Raw genomic sequence first — 13,916 nt, 5'->3', positions numbered from 1 at the left:
CAGTTACATTATTATTATTATTTTTGAAAATGATCAGCCACATAGTAGAGCATCATAATGATTTTTTGATGGTTTAAGATGATCTTTTTCTTTGTTGCTTTGTTCATTTCTATGAACTTATTGTATATTGATGATAATTCTATAGAATATTTGCTTTGGGGCCATGGATCAGAATGGTGAGAAATAATCTAAAAGACTGCTAACAATGGATATGTTCTGGATAAATGAAGCGACAGAATTATAAGTGATCAAGCAGAAATAGAAAAAACACAATAACCCATTGCTCTCTTTTTGTCTGGAAGAGGATAAAACAGATAGATATATTACTCCATCCCAGGGCACTCAGTGCTGTTCCCTAATCAGTTTGAGGAATCATTTATTCTTCATTTGTTCTGGATTGTTGCAGCTCTTGAATTATTTTGTAGCATGTAATCTTGATTTTGGAATAACATAAAAAGCTCTATGCTTCACAGATACTATAAAATGCAACGTGCATTCTTTAAGTTTGTTAAGCTGTTGAAGTCTTGTGATCTCAAAGAGTATTCCTTAATAAGCTTTGAGAAGAATGAATCCTCTCTTTCCAGTAGCTTAGCTGGGGTGTTGTACTCCACAATTCTTCCTGTTCACAACACAACAATTTTCGTTCCTTGTACTAAACCAGTAAGAAAAAGTAATCGCATGCTTAGCTCCTTTATCTTTATCTTTATCTTTTTCTTCTCCTTTTCCTTTTTTAAATTTAGAAGTAAACAATAGAAAAGAACTTTACCTTCACTGAGAACCAGAACTAGATCACTATCTATAACTGTGTGAATTCTTTGAGCTATGGTAACAACTAACAACAGTTCAATTTTTGAACTCCTGACTTATGATCTTCTGTATTACACCATCAGTTGCAGAATCAACAGAGGCTGTGGCTTCATCTAGAATAAGAATTCTGGTTCTCTTTAATAAGGCTCTTCCAAGACAGAATAGTTGCCTCTGACCCAGACTCCAGTTTTCTCCATTCTCAACCACTGTATTTGCCATGCCTGCAATTCAAATATGAGAATCCAAAATGCTTCACTGTGGGTTTCAGTTCATATTGATTAATCTCACCTGTTGAATCCAACTTTTCTTCCCTTGCACGCACTAAGTCACCAAGTTGACATTTATCCATAGCCTGAAAATAATCAAATATGATAACTTCTTCAGTTGAAATTCTAAATGAAGATCATAAGAGCTTTTTGCGCTTTGGATTCTATCCAGTATAAGTTTAATGTTATTTTATAATGACAGGAAGTGAATATGTAAGAACAATACTAATGTCTGACGGTTTAGGATGGAAGAAACACATTTTCATTGCATGTGTGGCTTACATCCAAAGGGGCCTGGAACTAGCATTAGCAAGTTTGACCATGGATTTTTTTTTTTTTTTTCTCTGAGGCTCAACCCAATTGTTGATCCTGAGCATCAGTTGTTCAATTCTTTTTGAAAGTCAAACAATGAGATGAAGCTTCTAGAAAAAAAAGTTATAATGTAGATAGCTAACTGAGTCAATTTTCGACCTAAAGGACATGCTTGATGGGACAAATGAATAATGGGTTCCATTTGGATATGTGCAACACATACAGGAAGCTAGAGAAACAAAGATTCTCTGTACCTTCCATCCTACCTGAGGTATTCCATGAAGAGAAGCTAAAATGTGTCCTATAAGGTGATGGATAAAAAACAAGGATGATTTTTCAAGTGGCAGCACATATTTCAACTTTTCAACCTGACAAGCAATGAGCAAACTAACATGCATTTACCCATAAATAACTCCGCTACCTAACAAGTCTGTAAAGAGTCATGTAAATCGTATCCTTAGCAACTCATGCCAGGGCCAACATGATGATGGGAATCATATACACCCCAACCCCAAACCCACATAATGGAATTGAGCTGTATTTTGCATCTTTTATTCTAGAACTTGTTAGACAGAAGTCACAGAAGTAACCACCTCCCATATTTCCCTGTCAGAATATTGCTCTAGTGGGTCCATGTGTCCTCTTACTGTCCCCTCAAACATTGTTGGGTCCTGCGGAATGATGCTAAGTCTGGATCTCAGGTCATGAAGGCCTATCTTGCAGATGTTTATATCATCAATTTCAATACTTCCCTCTCTGGGTTCCACAATACGGAATATTGCCTGTATTAGAGTTGATTTCCCGCTGCCTGTTCGTCCCACAACACCAACCTTTTTCCCTCCTGGAATTGTGCAGCTAATATTTTTTAAGACAGATGGAAGATGCTCAGCGTATCGGATCTATGACAACAAGAAATATATTGTAAGTAAATCTGAGATGTTTGCTTATATAAAGATCATAAATTATGTGCCACTAACATGAAATTCGGCTGTCATATACACCTCATTCTCAAGAGTTGCTGGAACTTGGACAATTATTGAGGAATTCTGTACCGATATCAAGGGGAGAATTTGTTAAGATGGCAATAAACCAATGATTGATATGGGAATACATCCTACTTCCATCTTGATGTACCCAATGAATCATGATCCACTGTTTAATTATGTTTCTTTTAGTCTGTTGTTGGAGCATCCCCTGTTTCTGATCAAAGGAGCACTCCTAACTAAAGATAGTGGAAGATAATAACACCCCTGTAAGGTTATCATGCTTTATTTGACCAAGGTGTTTTGCAGTTATTTTTTCTGTTAATTAAAAGGGAGTGCCCTATTTATAAAAAAAATTGTGTTGTAATCGATGGTCAACCTCACCTTTACAACTTATCCATGGATGAATTTTCTGTGGCCTCGTATTCATCTCCTTGCGGAACTTGGAGTTCAATAGCATTCTTGTTAAGGACGAAATTGATTGTCATAGAACACCTAATATATATAAATATATAATATATATTTATTTATTTTATTTCTCTCTTTGAGTTGGATTACAGGGTATGGACCTGTGGTCCTAGTCTCTCATTTTCGTCCAGGTGTTTCTTTTGGTACTTAGCTTCCTGCCTTTCATATACTTCCTCTCTCCCTCCCTACTGGAAATGATTATTTCCCTACTGGCTCTCTGAGGGTAAGAATCTTTATCTAAGAGGAAAGTAGGCAACTAATGATAAGATTAACACGTGTTATAGCTTTCAAAGAAGGTGGCATGATAACAAGTGCTTATTAGCACATGCTTGCCTACTGTGTCTACAAAATGGGGAATCCACGTACCACCTTTTTTTGTTATTAGAGTGAGCCGAATAAGGGTAATTTAGTAATCTTATGTCAGTTAAGTACTTTGCTTATGTGGCTGTTTTATTAGAGTACTCTGCCCCACACTTAAGTGAGGGCAGTTTAGTCTTTGTAAGTGTAATTAGAACCTAATAAACACAAGGGGGTCGACTGAATGTAAGATTAATCAGTTCGACTAAACCTTCTTGTTCTCTCTTTCTCTTGTCTTCTTCCTCGTCTTCTTCTTCCTTCTTCACTGGTTCGGACTACTGTAGCTGCTCCAAAACATGGTATCAGAGCAAGGTTTCTGACCTGCTTCCGCTTGCAAAGCATCTCAGCTGTGTTCGTGACACCCTCCAAAACATGGTATCAGAGCAAGGTAGATGTAGAATCTCTTTGGGACAGACAGAGAACTCCACACAGTCTGATAGATCAGCACTTGTGACAGCTCGAGGGGTTGGATATAATACAAGAGGGGGAGGTCATGCTCCCCGAGGAGGCCGTGGCAGTTCCATGATTAGTCGGGGTGGTCGTGACTCAGGGGGAGGTCGTGGCAGAGGGAAGAATAACTCTACAAGGAAATGCACTCATTGTGGTAGAGAGGGACACACAGTGAATTTCTGTTATGATCTACATGGCCCTCCCTCTAAATGGGCTAATCATGCTGTAGCGGGTGAGGTTGATATCAGTGACAGTAAACCAGCAGACCGAACTCATCCCACATCTACATCTACCTCTGGGAGGGAAATGGTGAGCGTACCGCGTGATGAGTATGAACGGTTCCTTCAAACTACTTCACAGCATACCACTGCCACACTTGCCCAATCAGGTATTGCTTGCATGTCATCTAAAACCTCTCCCTGGATTATTGACTCTAGAGCCTCAGATCATATGACCGGGACTCCAGGTGTGTTCTCTTCTCTCTCTGAAACCTCCACATTACAAACTGTTACACTTGCCAATGGGTCCTCATCTCCCATATGTGGTGTTGGTAATATTGACATGGCTCCTGTGCCCTTATCATCTGTTTTATATGTCCCTAAGTTTCCATTCAATCTTATGTCTGTTAGTAAAATAATCAAAGCTCTTAACTGTTCCGTTACCTTCTTTCCTTCCACCTGTGTTTTTCAGGATCTCAAGACGGGGAAGAAGATTGGTCGGGGGCATGAAGCTGGTGGACTGTACTATCTTGACGGTGGTGGATCTTCAATTGCTCTTCAGACTTCGCTTACTCCTCTACAATGGCATTGCCGACTGGGACATCCATCTCTCAAGGCTCTCAAGATTTTGGTCCCGTCATTGAGTCATTTGTCAGTTTTGCAATGTGAGTCATGTTAGTTTGGGAAACATCGTCGTGTGTCCTTCAGTCCAAGAGTTGAGAGTCGTATGTTGAGTCCTTTTTCTTTGGTTCATTCAGATGTTTGGGGTCCAATCAAAATAGAGTCTTATAATGGGTACAAGTATTTTGTCTCCTTTATTGATGATTGTTCAAGAATGACATGGATTTACTTAATGAAAGAAAGAAGTGAATTGTTTTCTATTTTTCAAAAATTCCATGCTGAAATACGCACACAATTTGGTGTTCCAATCAAAATTCTCCGTTCAGATAATGGTCGTGAATACTTTCTTACTTCATTTCAACAGTATTTAGAACAGCATGACATTATTCATCAAATATCATGTGCATACACCCCTCAACAAAATGGGGTAGCTGAACAGAAGAACCGTCAGCTTCTTGAAACTGCTCGATCTATTCTTCACCACATGAATGTTCTTAAACGTTTTTGGAGTGATGCTGTACTCACTGCATGTTTTCTCATTAATCGGATGCCCTCCTTCATTCTTCATGGTCGGTCCCCCTTCTCTATCTTGTTTCTCACTTTATCTCCATTCCCATTAATTCCTCGTGTCTTTGGTTGTGTGTGCTTTGTCCACAATCTGAGCCCTGTAATAGACAAGCTAGATGCACGCTCAATCAAATGTGTCTTCCTTGGCTACTCACGGACTCAGAAAGGGTACAAGTGTTATAATCCCATTACCCGGAAGTGCTATGTCTGTCCTGATGTCACCTTTTTTAAGTCAGCCCCCTTCTTCTCAAGTCCTGAAGCACCCTCGTCTCCACCCGCACTTCCTCTTCCTCTCCCTATCAGTGATCCAGTTCCAGATGTTGTTGTTGGAGTAGACTCATCACCTCATCCCATGCAGATCACCACCGAACGTCCACCAATCCGGCAAGTGTATACACGTCGAACGGCACCGGCCCCTCCTCCAGTTTCTACCTCATCTGCGAATCCTCTCATGGCTCCTATTGTTGAACCCTCAAACCTTGATCTACCCATTGCCTTACGGAAAGGTAAACGCAGTTCTACCCTCCATCCCATTTCCAATTTCGTTTCATTATCTCGTCTTTCTACATCACATCGCCAGTTTGTTTCCCTTTTATCCTCTATTTCCATACCTAACAATGTCCAAGAAGCTCTCAGTTCACCTGATTGGTGGCAGGCAATGGAGGAGGAACTTTCTGCTTTTCAACATACTCAAACGTGGGAACTTACTACTCTCCCACCTGGCAAGCATGCTGTGGGATGTAAATGGGTGTATACTGTGAAATACTTGCCAGATGGTAGTGTAGAGCGTCTGAAGGCCAGACTTGTTGCTAAAGGTTACTCCTAGTTGTATGGAGTAGACTACATGGAGACATTCTCTCCGGTGGCTAAGATTGGTTCTGTTCGTGTACTAATTTCCCTGGCAGTTATGTATGATTGGCCTCTGTTTCAGCTTGATATCAAGAATGCCTTTCTCCATGGTGATCTTGTGGAGGAGGTATATATGGAGCAACCACCTGGGTTTGTTGCTTAGGGGGAGGATGGTAAGGTATGCAGATTGAAAAAGGCAATTTATGGGTTGAAACAATCGTCGCGTGCTTGGTTTGGGAAGTTCAGTGAAGTGGTGAAGAGTTTTGGAATGAAGTAGTGCCAGGTAGATCACTCAGTGTTTAGCTATGACTCAGAAGCTGGGAAGATTCTATTAGTGGTCTATGTGGATGATATTGTCATTACTGGCAGTGATAAATTGGGGATTGGCAAATTAAAGGTATTTTTGCAAAACCATTTCCAAACAAAAGATCTTGGAACATTGAAATATTTCTTGGGAATAGAGGTTGCCAGGTCAAAACAAGGTGTAAATTTGTGCCAAAGAAAACATGTTCTTGATCTATTGGAAGAAACATGACTGTTAGGTGCAAAACCGGCTGAGACCCCTATGGAACCAAATGTTAAGTTGAGCAGTGATACAGGAGAAGTATTTGAAGATCCTGGAAGGTATAGACGACTAGTGGGGAAGCTGAACTATCTAACTATCACGAGACCCGACATATCCTTTGCAGTCAGTGTGGTGAGCCAATTCATGCAGGACCCTCGTATACCTCACTGGGATGCAATTCTTAGAATTGTGAGGTATCTGAAAGGAGCTCCAGGTCGTGGACTATTGTATAAATCAGGAGGAAAGCTTGAAGTAGTGGGGTATACAGATGCAGACTGGGCAGGCTCAGTGAATGATAGAAGATCTACTACGGGCTATTGCACATTTCTTGGAGGAAATCTTGTGACGTGGAAGAGTAAAAAGCAGACGGTTGTGGACAGAAGTAGTGCTGAAGCTGAGTATAGGGCCATGGCACATACTACCTGTGAGTTAGTGTGGTTGAGGAATCTTCTACAAGAAATTGGGTTTCACATGGATAAACCTATGAGACTGTATTGTGACAACCAAGCTGCACTCCATATCTCATCCAATCCTGTATTTCATGAGAGAACAAAGCACATAGAGGTTGATTGCCACTTTGTGAGGGAGAAGGTCCTTGCTGGAGAGATAAACACAGAACATGTGGGCTCGAATGATCAATGGGCAGATTTGTTTACAAAAGCTCTAAACTCAGGGAAAGTGAATCATCTATGTAACAAGCTGGGATTATATGACATATATTCTCCAGGTTGAGGGGGAGTGTTAGAGTGAGCCGAATAAGGGTAATTTAGTAATCTTATGTCAGTTAAGTACTTTGCTTATGTGGCTGTTTTATTAGAGTACTCTGCCCCACACTTAAGTGAGGGCAGTTTTGTCTTTATAAGTGTAATTAGAACCTAATAAACACAAGGGGGTCGACTGAATGTAAGATTAATCAGTTCGACTAAACCCTCATGTTCTCTCTTTCTCTTGTCTTCTTCCTCATCTTCTTCTTCCTTCTTCACTGGTTCGGACTACTGTAGCTGCTCCAAAACATCTGCAATGTGCTTTTGCTAAGCATGTTATGGAACTGTGTTAACAATAAGCTAGATTTGAACTGGGGTCCTCCAAACTTCATCATTGTTCTCCTCAATCAAGGAAAGCCCTTTGGATTAGGTGCAGGTGAAAAGGTTTTCTCAAAAGGGGTAAAGCATACTGTCATGTGGGGATAATGCAATGAAAGGATCAATAGAACTTTTAGAATAAATTTGCCATTCATGATTCACCTAGCCATTAGTAAGTGAATGTTATTAATGTCTGCATCCTGGAATTTGTGCAATAAGTTTCAGATTTTAGAGCAATAAGCCGTGGTGCCATTCATGATTCACTACCCCGTTTTGAGTTGGGATTACCCTTATTAGGAGTGTGCTATCAATCCTACGCACATATTACTTGTCTCTATTGAAGGTTCCGATGGAAGTGGCAAACATGTTAGAGAAGATTCAAAGGGATTTCTTGTGGGAAGGGGCTGGGGAAGCGAAGAAGTTCCATCTCTTTTGCTGGGATAAAGTGTGTAGACCTAAGGAAAGGGGAGGTTTGGGGATATGAAGAGTTAGGACATTTAAAAAGACTTTATTAGGAAAATGGCTGTGGAAGTTTGGGCAGGAAAGGGAGAAGGAAGCACTGTGGAGGAGGGTGGTGGTTGGGAAATATGGGGTCGTGGAATATGATATCACTTTTATGATATCTATTAGTTTCCTTAAGATAAATACCAATGCAGGAAACACAAAAATGGATGGGACATAGCTTAAAGTTTGACATTTGTTGGTCTTTAGCTATTACAGACTACAGAGGATCATCAGGTCCTCTCTTTTTCCATCACCACTTGCATTTAAAATCCAACGGTCGGTTGGAGGGGATTAAATAACATAAATAATTAGGTGAAGTTTTGGAGGTAATGAGGCAGAGAAAACTTCTCCTTCCTTATTAGCTGGTTAGGAATGTGAGAGGAAGCTCCTTCCTCAACAATTAGTAATTTTCTCCCTCTCTCCCTCAACATCCATCTGGCGCTTTGGTCAAACGGTGGAGTCACAGTTGGAGTGCGTGTCATTCCTTCACTCCCAAACAGTCCCCAAGAGTCCCAAACTCGAAACTCCTATATAAATGTCACACTTGCATATATGCATAATATCCAGTGACAAAGGAAGAAACAATTATCCTCCACCATCTAAATATCAAACACCCAACTCCCCTCCCAATCCACTCTCTCTCTCTAATTTCAATTTGTCCCCGTCTCGCGACTCGCGTGTGACCTTCTTCACTCCGTGGCTTTCTCTCGTTCTCTCGCTCTCTCAGGTCTAAGGTTGCTTGCTTTCGCTATCGTTCCCAAATCTCCACAAGAACAACAATGAAGTTATTAGCTAGAAAAGCGACGTGCAACTCACACGGCCAAGATTCTTCTTACTTCCTAGGGTGGCAGGAATACGAGAAGAATCCATACCATGAATATCAGAATCCAACTGGAATTATTCAGATAGGCCTTGCCGAAAATCAGGTGTGTCTCGTCTCGTCTCGTAGGTTCCATTTTTATCGATGAGGCCCATTGACCCCTCATCGATCGTGAAATGATTACACAGCCGTCCGTCTCCATTTACGGCAATCCTCTTCCTCGGATTTAATTGCTCATTAATGTTCTCGTTATTGCGTTTCTTGCAGCTTTCTTTCGACCTTCTCGAATCTTGGCTCGCCAAAAATCCTGACACCACTAGTTTCAAGAGAAATGGAGAATCCATATTCAGAGAACTCGCCCTCTTCCAAGATTATCATGGCCTCCCCTCTTTCAAACACGTAAGTGTTCCACGAATCTTCTCGCCCATTTGAAAGATCATCAACTGTTGAATCTCTGATATTGAATCTTCATTTCTTCATACAGGCATTGGTGGAATTCATGGGAGAAATAAGAGGAAATAGAGTAAGCTTTGATCCCAGCAAGCTGGTCCTTACAGCCGGTGCAACTTCGGCTAACGAAACTCTCATCTTTTGCCTTGCCGAACCCGGCGAAGCTTTCCTCCTTCCTACTCCATACTACCCAGGGTAAACCTCTTTCTCCTATTTGCACTACTCACTTTTTGATCTTTTTCAATAAGTTGGTCGATCATATATCTTTCTTAAATAAGGTGTGTAATTAGCTCATTGTTTTTCCCCCTCTTGATTTTCCTCAGGTTCGATAGAGATCTCAAATGGCGAACTGGGGTTGAGATCGTTCCCATACATTGCAACAGCTCCAATGGCTTCCGAATTACTCAATCTGCTCTAGACGAAGCTTACCAACAAGCCCAGAAACAAAACCTGAAGGTTAAAGGAGTTCTGATCACCAACCCTTCGAATCCATTGGGCACGACCATCAGCCGAGACGAGTTCGACCACCTCATCAACTTTATTGCTTCCAAAGGAATCCACTTAATAAGTGATGAAATCTATTCCGGGACAGTCTTTGACTCCCCGGGTTTCGTAAGCGTCGCAGAGGTTCTGATGGACAGAAACCTTCAGGAAACAGACGTTTGCGAACGAGTTCATATCGTCTATAGTCTGTCCAAGGATCTTGGTCTTCCTGGATTTCGAGTGGGTGCCATTTACTCTAATGACGTCACTGTGGTTGCAGCGGCAACCAAAATGTCAAGTTTTGGACTTGTCTCTTCTCAAACTCAGTATCTTCTTTCGGCCATGCTCTCTGATAAGAAGTTTTCAAGAAATTATATCATAGAAAATCAGAGGCGGCTTAAGAAACGGCACGGCATGCTCGTCTCCGGCCTTCTGAATGCCGGTATCAGATGCTTGAAGAGTAACGCCGGTTTGTTTTGTTGGGTAGACATGAGACACCTCTTAAGCTCTAACACTTTCGAAGCAGAGATGGAGTTGTGGAAGAAAATTCTTTACGAAGTCCGGTTAAACATCTCTCCGGGATCTTCCTGCCATTGCACCGAACCAGGGTGGTTTCGCGTATGCTTTGCCAACATGTCTGAAGATACCCTAAACCTCTCCATGCAACGAATTAAGGCCTTAGTCGACTCCACCGCGGCCACCACCTCCAACGATAGTAATACTCCGTCCCAGCGTCAACTAGTTAGAAACTCGAGAAGAGGGTCATTGACCAAGTGGATTTTTCGACTATCATCTTATGAACGCAAAGCCGAGCGTTAATTCGAGTCTGACTCTGCCGGAACAAATCTTTTTTTTTATTCAGTCTTCTGTCCTTTTCTTTCTTCTTCGGTTCAGTCCGTCTTCACTATAGGAATTGGTCCGTCCGAATAGTTAAAACTGTAATTGCAAAATAGGAGATATATACACTCATTCCTCTCTCTCTCTCAGAATGGTCAAAATGGAACTTTTAGTTGGAAGCAGATCCGGACTCAAAGAGAAATACTTGTTACTGTAATAGTTTATGTAGCTCAAACATGTTCCTATGACAATAGATATTGCTTGCATTATGCTTGAATAGCAGCGCGACGGGATTGCCGCCAGACGGCGGTGAGATTAATGCCGACGTTTGCCGTCACATTTAATTTTTGGGTCCCAATGGACTTCGTTCACTGATTTTGTGTGAAGTCATGACGTCTTTCACGCCGGATGTGTAGGTGTCTCTTGTAAGAGGAGGGGTTCGTTTCGGTCGGATCTGCTGTGTCCGAAGCAGGTAGACCGGCCTCTCTCTCTCTCACCGTCTCACGTACGTTCTCATATCCTGATTGTTAAAGTTTGTGAAAGTATTCTCCCTACTCAAAAATAGGAAAAATACGTACAAGCCCAATATAGATTTCTGAATTCCACTATCGATCTATAAATATTTAAAATGTCAAAAACCCTGTTTTATACATCAATGCCCGCCCGCCAATTGATATAAGAGTTTGTCTTTAGGTCAAAATCAGAACCTGACTCAAGAGGAAAGACTTAATTTACACATTACACGTGTTTGAATTTCTTTCTTCCAAGCTTACAATTTCCCTTCGTGTTCCGGTTCATATTTCCATCTTTTTGTTTGTAATCATGACTTTGTAATGTAAAATTTGTACTTCTATGGTACCACGACCACTAACCAATAAATTAGAATCAATGATAGCCAAGAAGGTGTTATTTATCAAAATTCATGAATGTATTTTGATGAATCAATTTTTGGTGATGTATATATTTTTTGGCTAAGTATCTCCTCTTTTGGTTTGCTTCCAAGTGGCCGATGACTTATGTCGAAGTGAAGAATTTTGGCTATCAAGCTGAGTCAAATTGTGCATGCTAGGTGGCGAGTTGACTATAGTGTTGAGCTGCCTATGACGTGCCGGGCTGACTAGGTGCCGAGTTGCCTAGGAGGTGCCGAGCTGACCAGGTGCTGAGCTGACTGACAGCTCGGCCCAACTAGCGACCTCCTCGGCATACATTGCGCTTTTGCTCTTGAGAAGGCTATATTTCAGAGTCGGGATGCTCCAAATTGCTTCCTCGTTGCCCAAAGACACGGCGGTTGCAGGGGCAGGCTCCGAAGATGCCACCTTGGGCGCGCAGGGCGGGGAAGCCTTTCTTGGTTCCTCCTCGATCAGATCGATTACTGGAGGTTGCAAGGCAGAGGGTTGCTCAAACTCAAGCCCGGTAGCCTGCAGTGACTCAACGTGAGCTCTTTTGGCAGCTCACTTCTTCTTCCCCTTCATTTGGCCAAGGAGTTTATCTGCAGCGAGCTTCATGGGAGCTACAACGAAAGTTAATGTCAGAAACAACATCAAGATAAAACAAAAGCAACACAAAGTGACGACCTACTAGGACTCAGACCAGCCTGCACGAGCTTGTCTTCGGTCACATAGTCTTCAAACTTGAGACCGAGCTCCGCCTAGGACTGAAGCGCTTCCCTTGTCTTCAAGTCCAGCCTGATGTCGGGATCATGAATGGCCGCCCTCCAATGGGTCAAGAAAGGCCAACCCTCAGTGTTACAAACTAAAAAATAGCCCCTTTTCCAGGCCGAGACCTTGTTTGGGAGTTCGTGTAAGAGCTTGTAGCTTGGACGTGGGGACAAATAGTAGGTCCGCCTGTGCTCGGGTAGAACACAGGAGGAGTTCTTTTTTATTGAAAGTATGGAAGCAAAAATATCAAGATCAAAGGGCAAATTATAATCATGGAAGAGCGAGATGGTGCCTACCATGTTGCGAATGGAGTTTGGGTGTAACTGATCTATGGTAATATTGAAAAGTTTAACGACCTCGACAATTAGGGGGTGAAGTGGAAGACAAATACCAGCAGTGAGCTGCTCTTCGAAGATCACGATCTCATTGTGATCATGCTCCCAAGTGAAGTTGCCTAGCGGAAGACTATAAGTGAGGTCGTTCAGAAGATTGTACCGAGCTATTAAGGCCTGGAGCCTATCTGTTGTCATTGTCGATGGGCCGAAGTTGTCTAGTACCCAACCTCGGTGCGAGGTGGATGCCGAAGTGTTTGAGCCCTCTCGCTTCTCCCGGGGTGATTGCACCTCAGGAGGACCACGGACCGCTTCCAGACCCAAAGTAGCTTCGGTATGACTATCGACCTGGGTTGAGGCACCCGCCTCAGCCTCATCTAGAAGACCATCAAAATTGAAACTAGACATGAAAAAGAAACGGAATCGAAGAGGAGAGCTAGGGAAGACTCACCAAGGAGAAAAACTGAACTGAAAAGAAACACCGAACTGGAAGACCCGAGCTAAGGAGCTTGGAGGCGACCTCAGACCGAAATCTAATGAACTTATGGCAAAGAAAATGAGCCTCAGGTCCCCCTATTTATACCCGTTGTACATGAGAATCAACAGTCAAGATCAAAGCGATCCTACGGCTCCTAAGAAAACTGGCTGCACGACCCTCGAGGTTGAAATCGGTTTAGCGCATTTTTTAATGTCCATAGAGTTTGTAGACCGTGTGACGTTCATGCGTAAGCCGGACGCGACTTGTTTTATTCTTGGTTGAGACGAGCTGTCGAACTAGTCCGACCAATCATTAGTCCGACAAAACGGCCTGGACCTCGAGCAAATCCACTTGTCACGTCTTGAACTCCCCGCACCAGGTCAGGACCCCTGGCTTGGGGAGTGGGGGGTAAATGATGAAAGGTGATTTGGCTCGACCTCGTAACAGGGGAACACGTGGACACGACCTGACTAATAGATGACAACTCAGCATGACTAGTCCACAACAGAACGACCTCGGGTACCTAGCTACCATGAGCTAAAGCTACCTCGAGACAAAGTCACCTCGATATGAGATTGCCTCGGCATCTGATCGCAACAAGCACACCTCGATGCCAATTTACCCTGGTACTCAATCCAGTTCGAGACTTAAAGGTGTCATCTCGGGGATACCGATCTGCCACTACGTGGTGATATTGAAAATTCCTCCAACGGTTCCCAAACTCCACAGGATCATGCCGCATTTCAGCTAGCATTATCTCCCCGCCTGATTCGGGCGAAAGTGATGAACCTTATCAGTTGGCACTGTTA

At 42.5% G+C, this 13,916-nt stretch overlaps 1 protein-coding gene and 1 pseudogene across 1 annotated transcript; one reads left to right on the top strand and one right to left on the bottom strand.

The window, feature by feature from the left end:
• Positions 1-476: 476 nt before the first annotated feature.
• The window catches only part of LOC148848465 (putative ABC transporter C family member 15), a 73,692-nt pseudogene continuing 60,252 nt past the window's right edge, over positions 477-13,916 (bottom strand).
• LOC148848468 (1-aminocyclopropane-1-carboxylate synthase 3-like) lies at positions 8,758-10,918 on the top strand. The gene is made up of 4 exons (XM_088951699.1): positions 8,758-8,975; positions 9,137-9,268; positions 9,354-9,514; positions 9,643-10,918. Exons 1-4 carry the CDS (start codon positions 8,829-8,831, stop codon positions 10,619-10,621), a joined length of 1,419 nt encoding a protein of 472 aa, XP_088807825.1. The 5' UTR covers positions 8,758-8,828; the 3' UTR covers positions 10,622-10,918.

This window comes from Nelumbo lutea, chromosome 6 (genome assembly GCF_056320005.1).
Source record: "Nelumbo lutea isolate HS-2025 chromosome 6, American lotus-T2T, whole genome shotgun sequence".
Lineage (NCBI taxonomy): Eukaryota > Viridiplantae > Streptophyta > Magnoliopsida > Proteales > Nelumbonaceae > Nelumbo > Nelumbo lutea.
Note: the sequence above shows the minus strand (reverse complement) of the source record. Positions and strands in the feature narration are given on the sequence as shown.

Excerpts from the sequence above, each read along its gene's own strand:
- LOC148848468 (XM_088951699.1), top strand. The coding sequence starts at position 8,829 with ATGAAGTTATTAGCTAGAAAAGCGACGTGCAACTCACACGGCCAAGAT. Across the intron at positions 8,976-9,136 it reads TAGGCCTTGCCGAAAATCAG|CTTTCTTTCGACCTTCTCGA; the intron begins GTGTGTCTCGTC and ends CGTTTCTTGCAG. Across the intron at positions 9,269-9,353 it reads GCCTCCCCTCTTTCAAACAC|GCATTGGTGGAATTCATGGG; the intron begins GTAAGTGTTCCA and ends TTCTTCATACAG.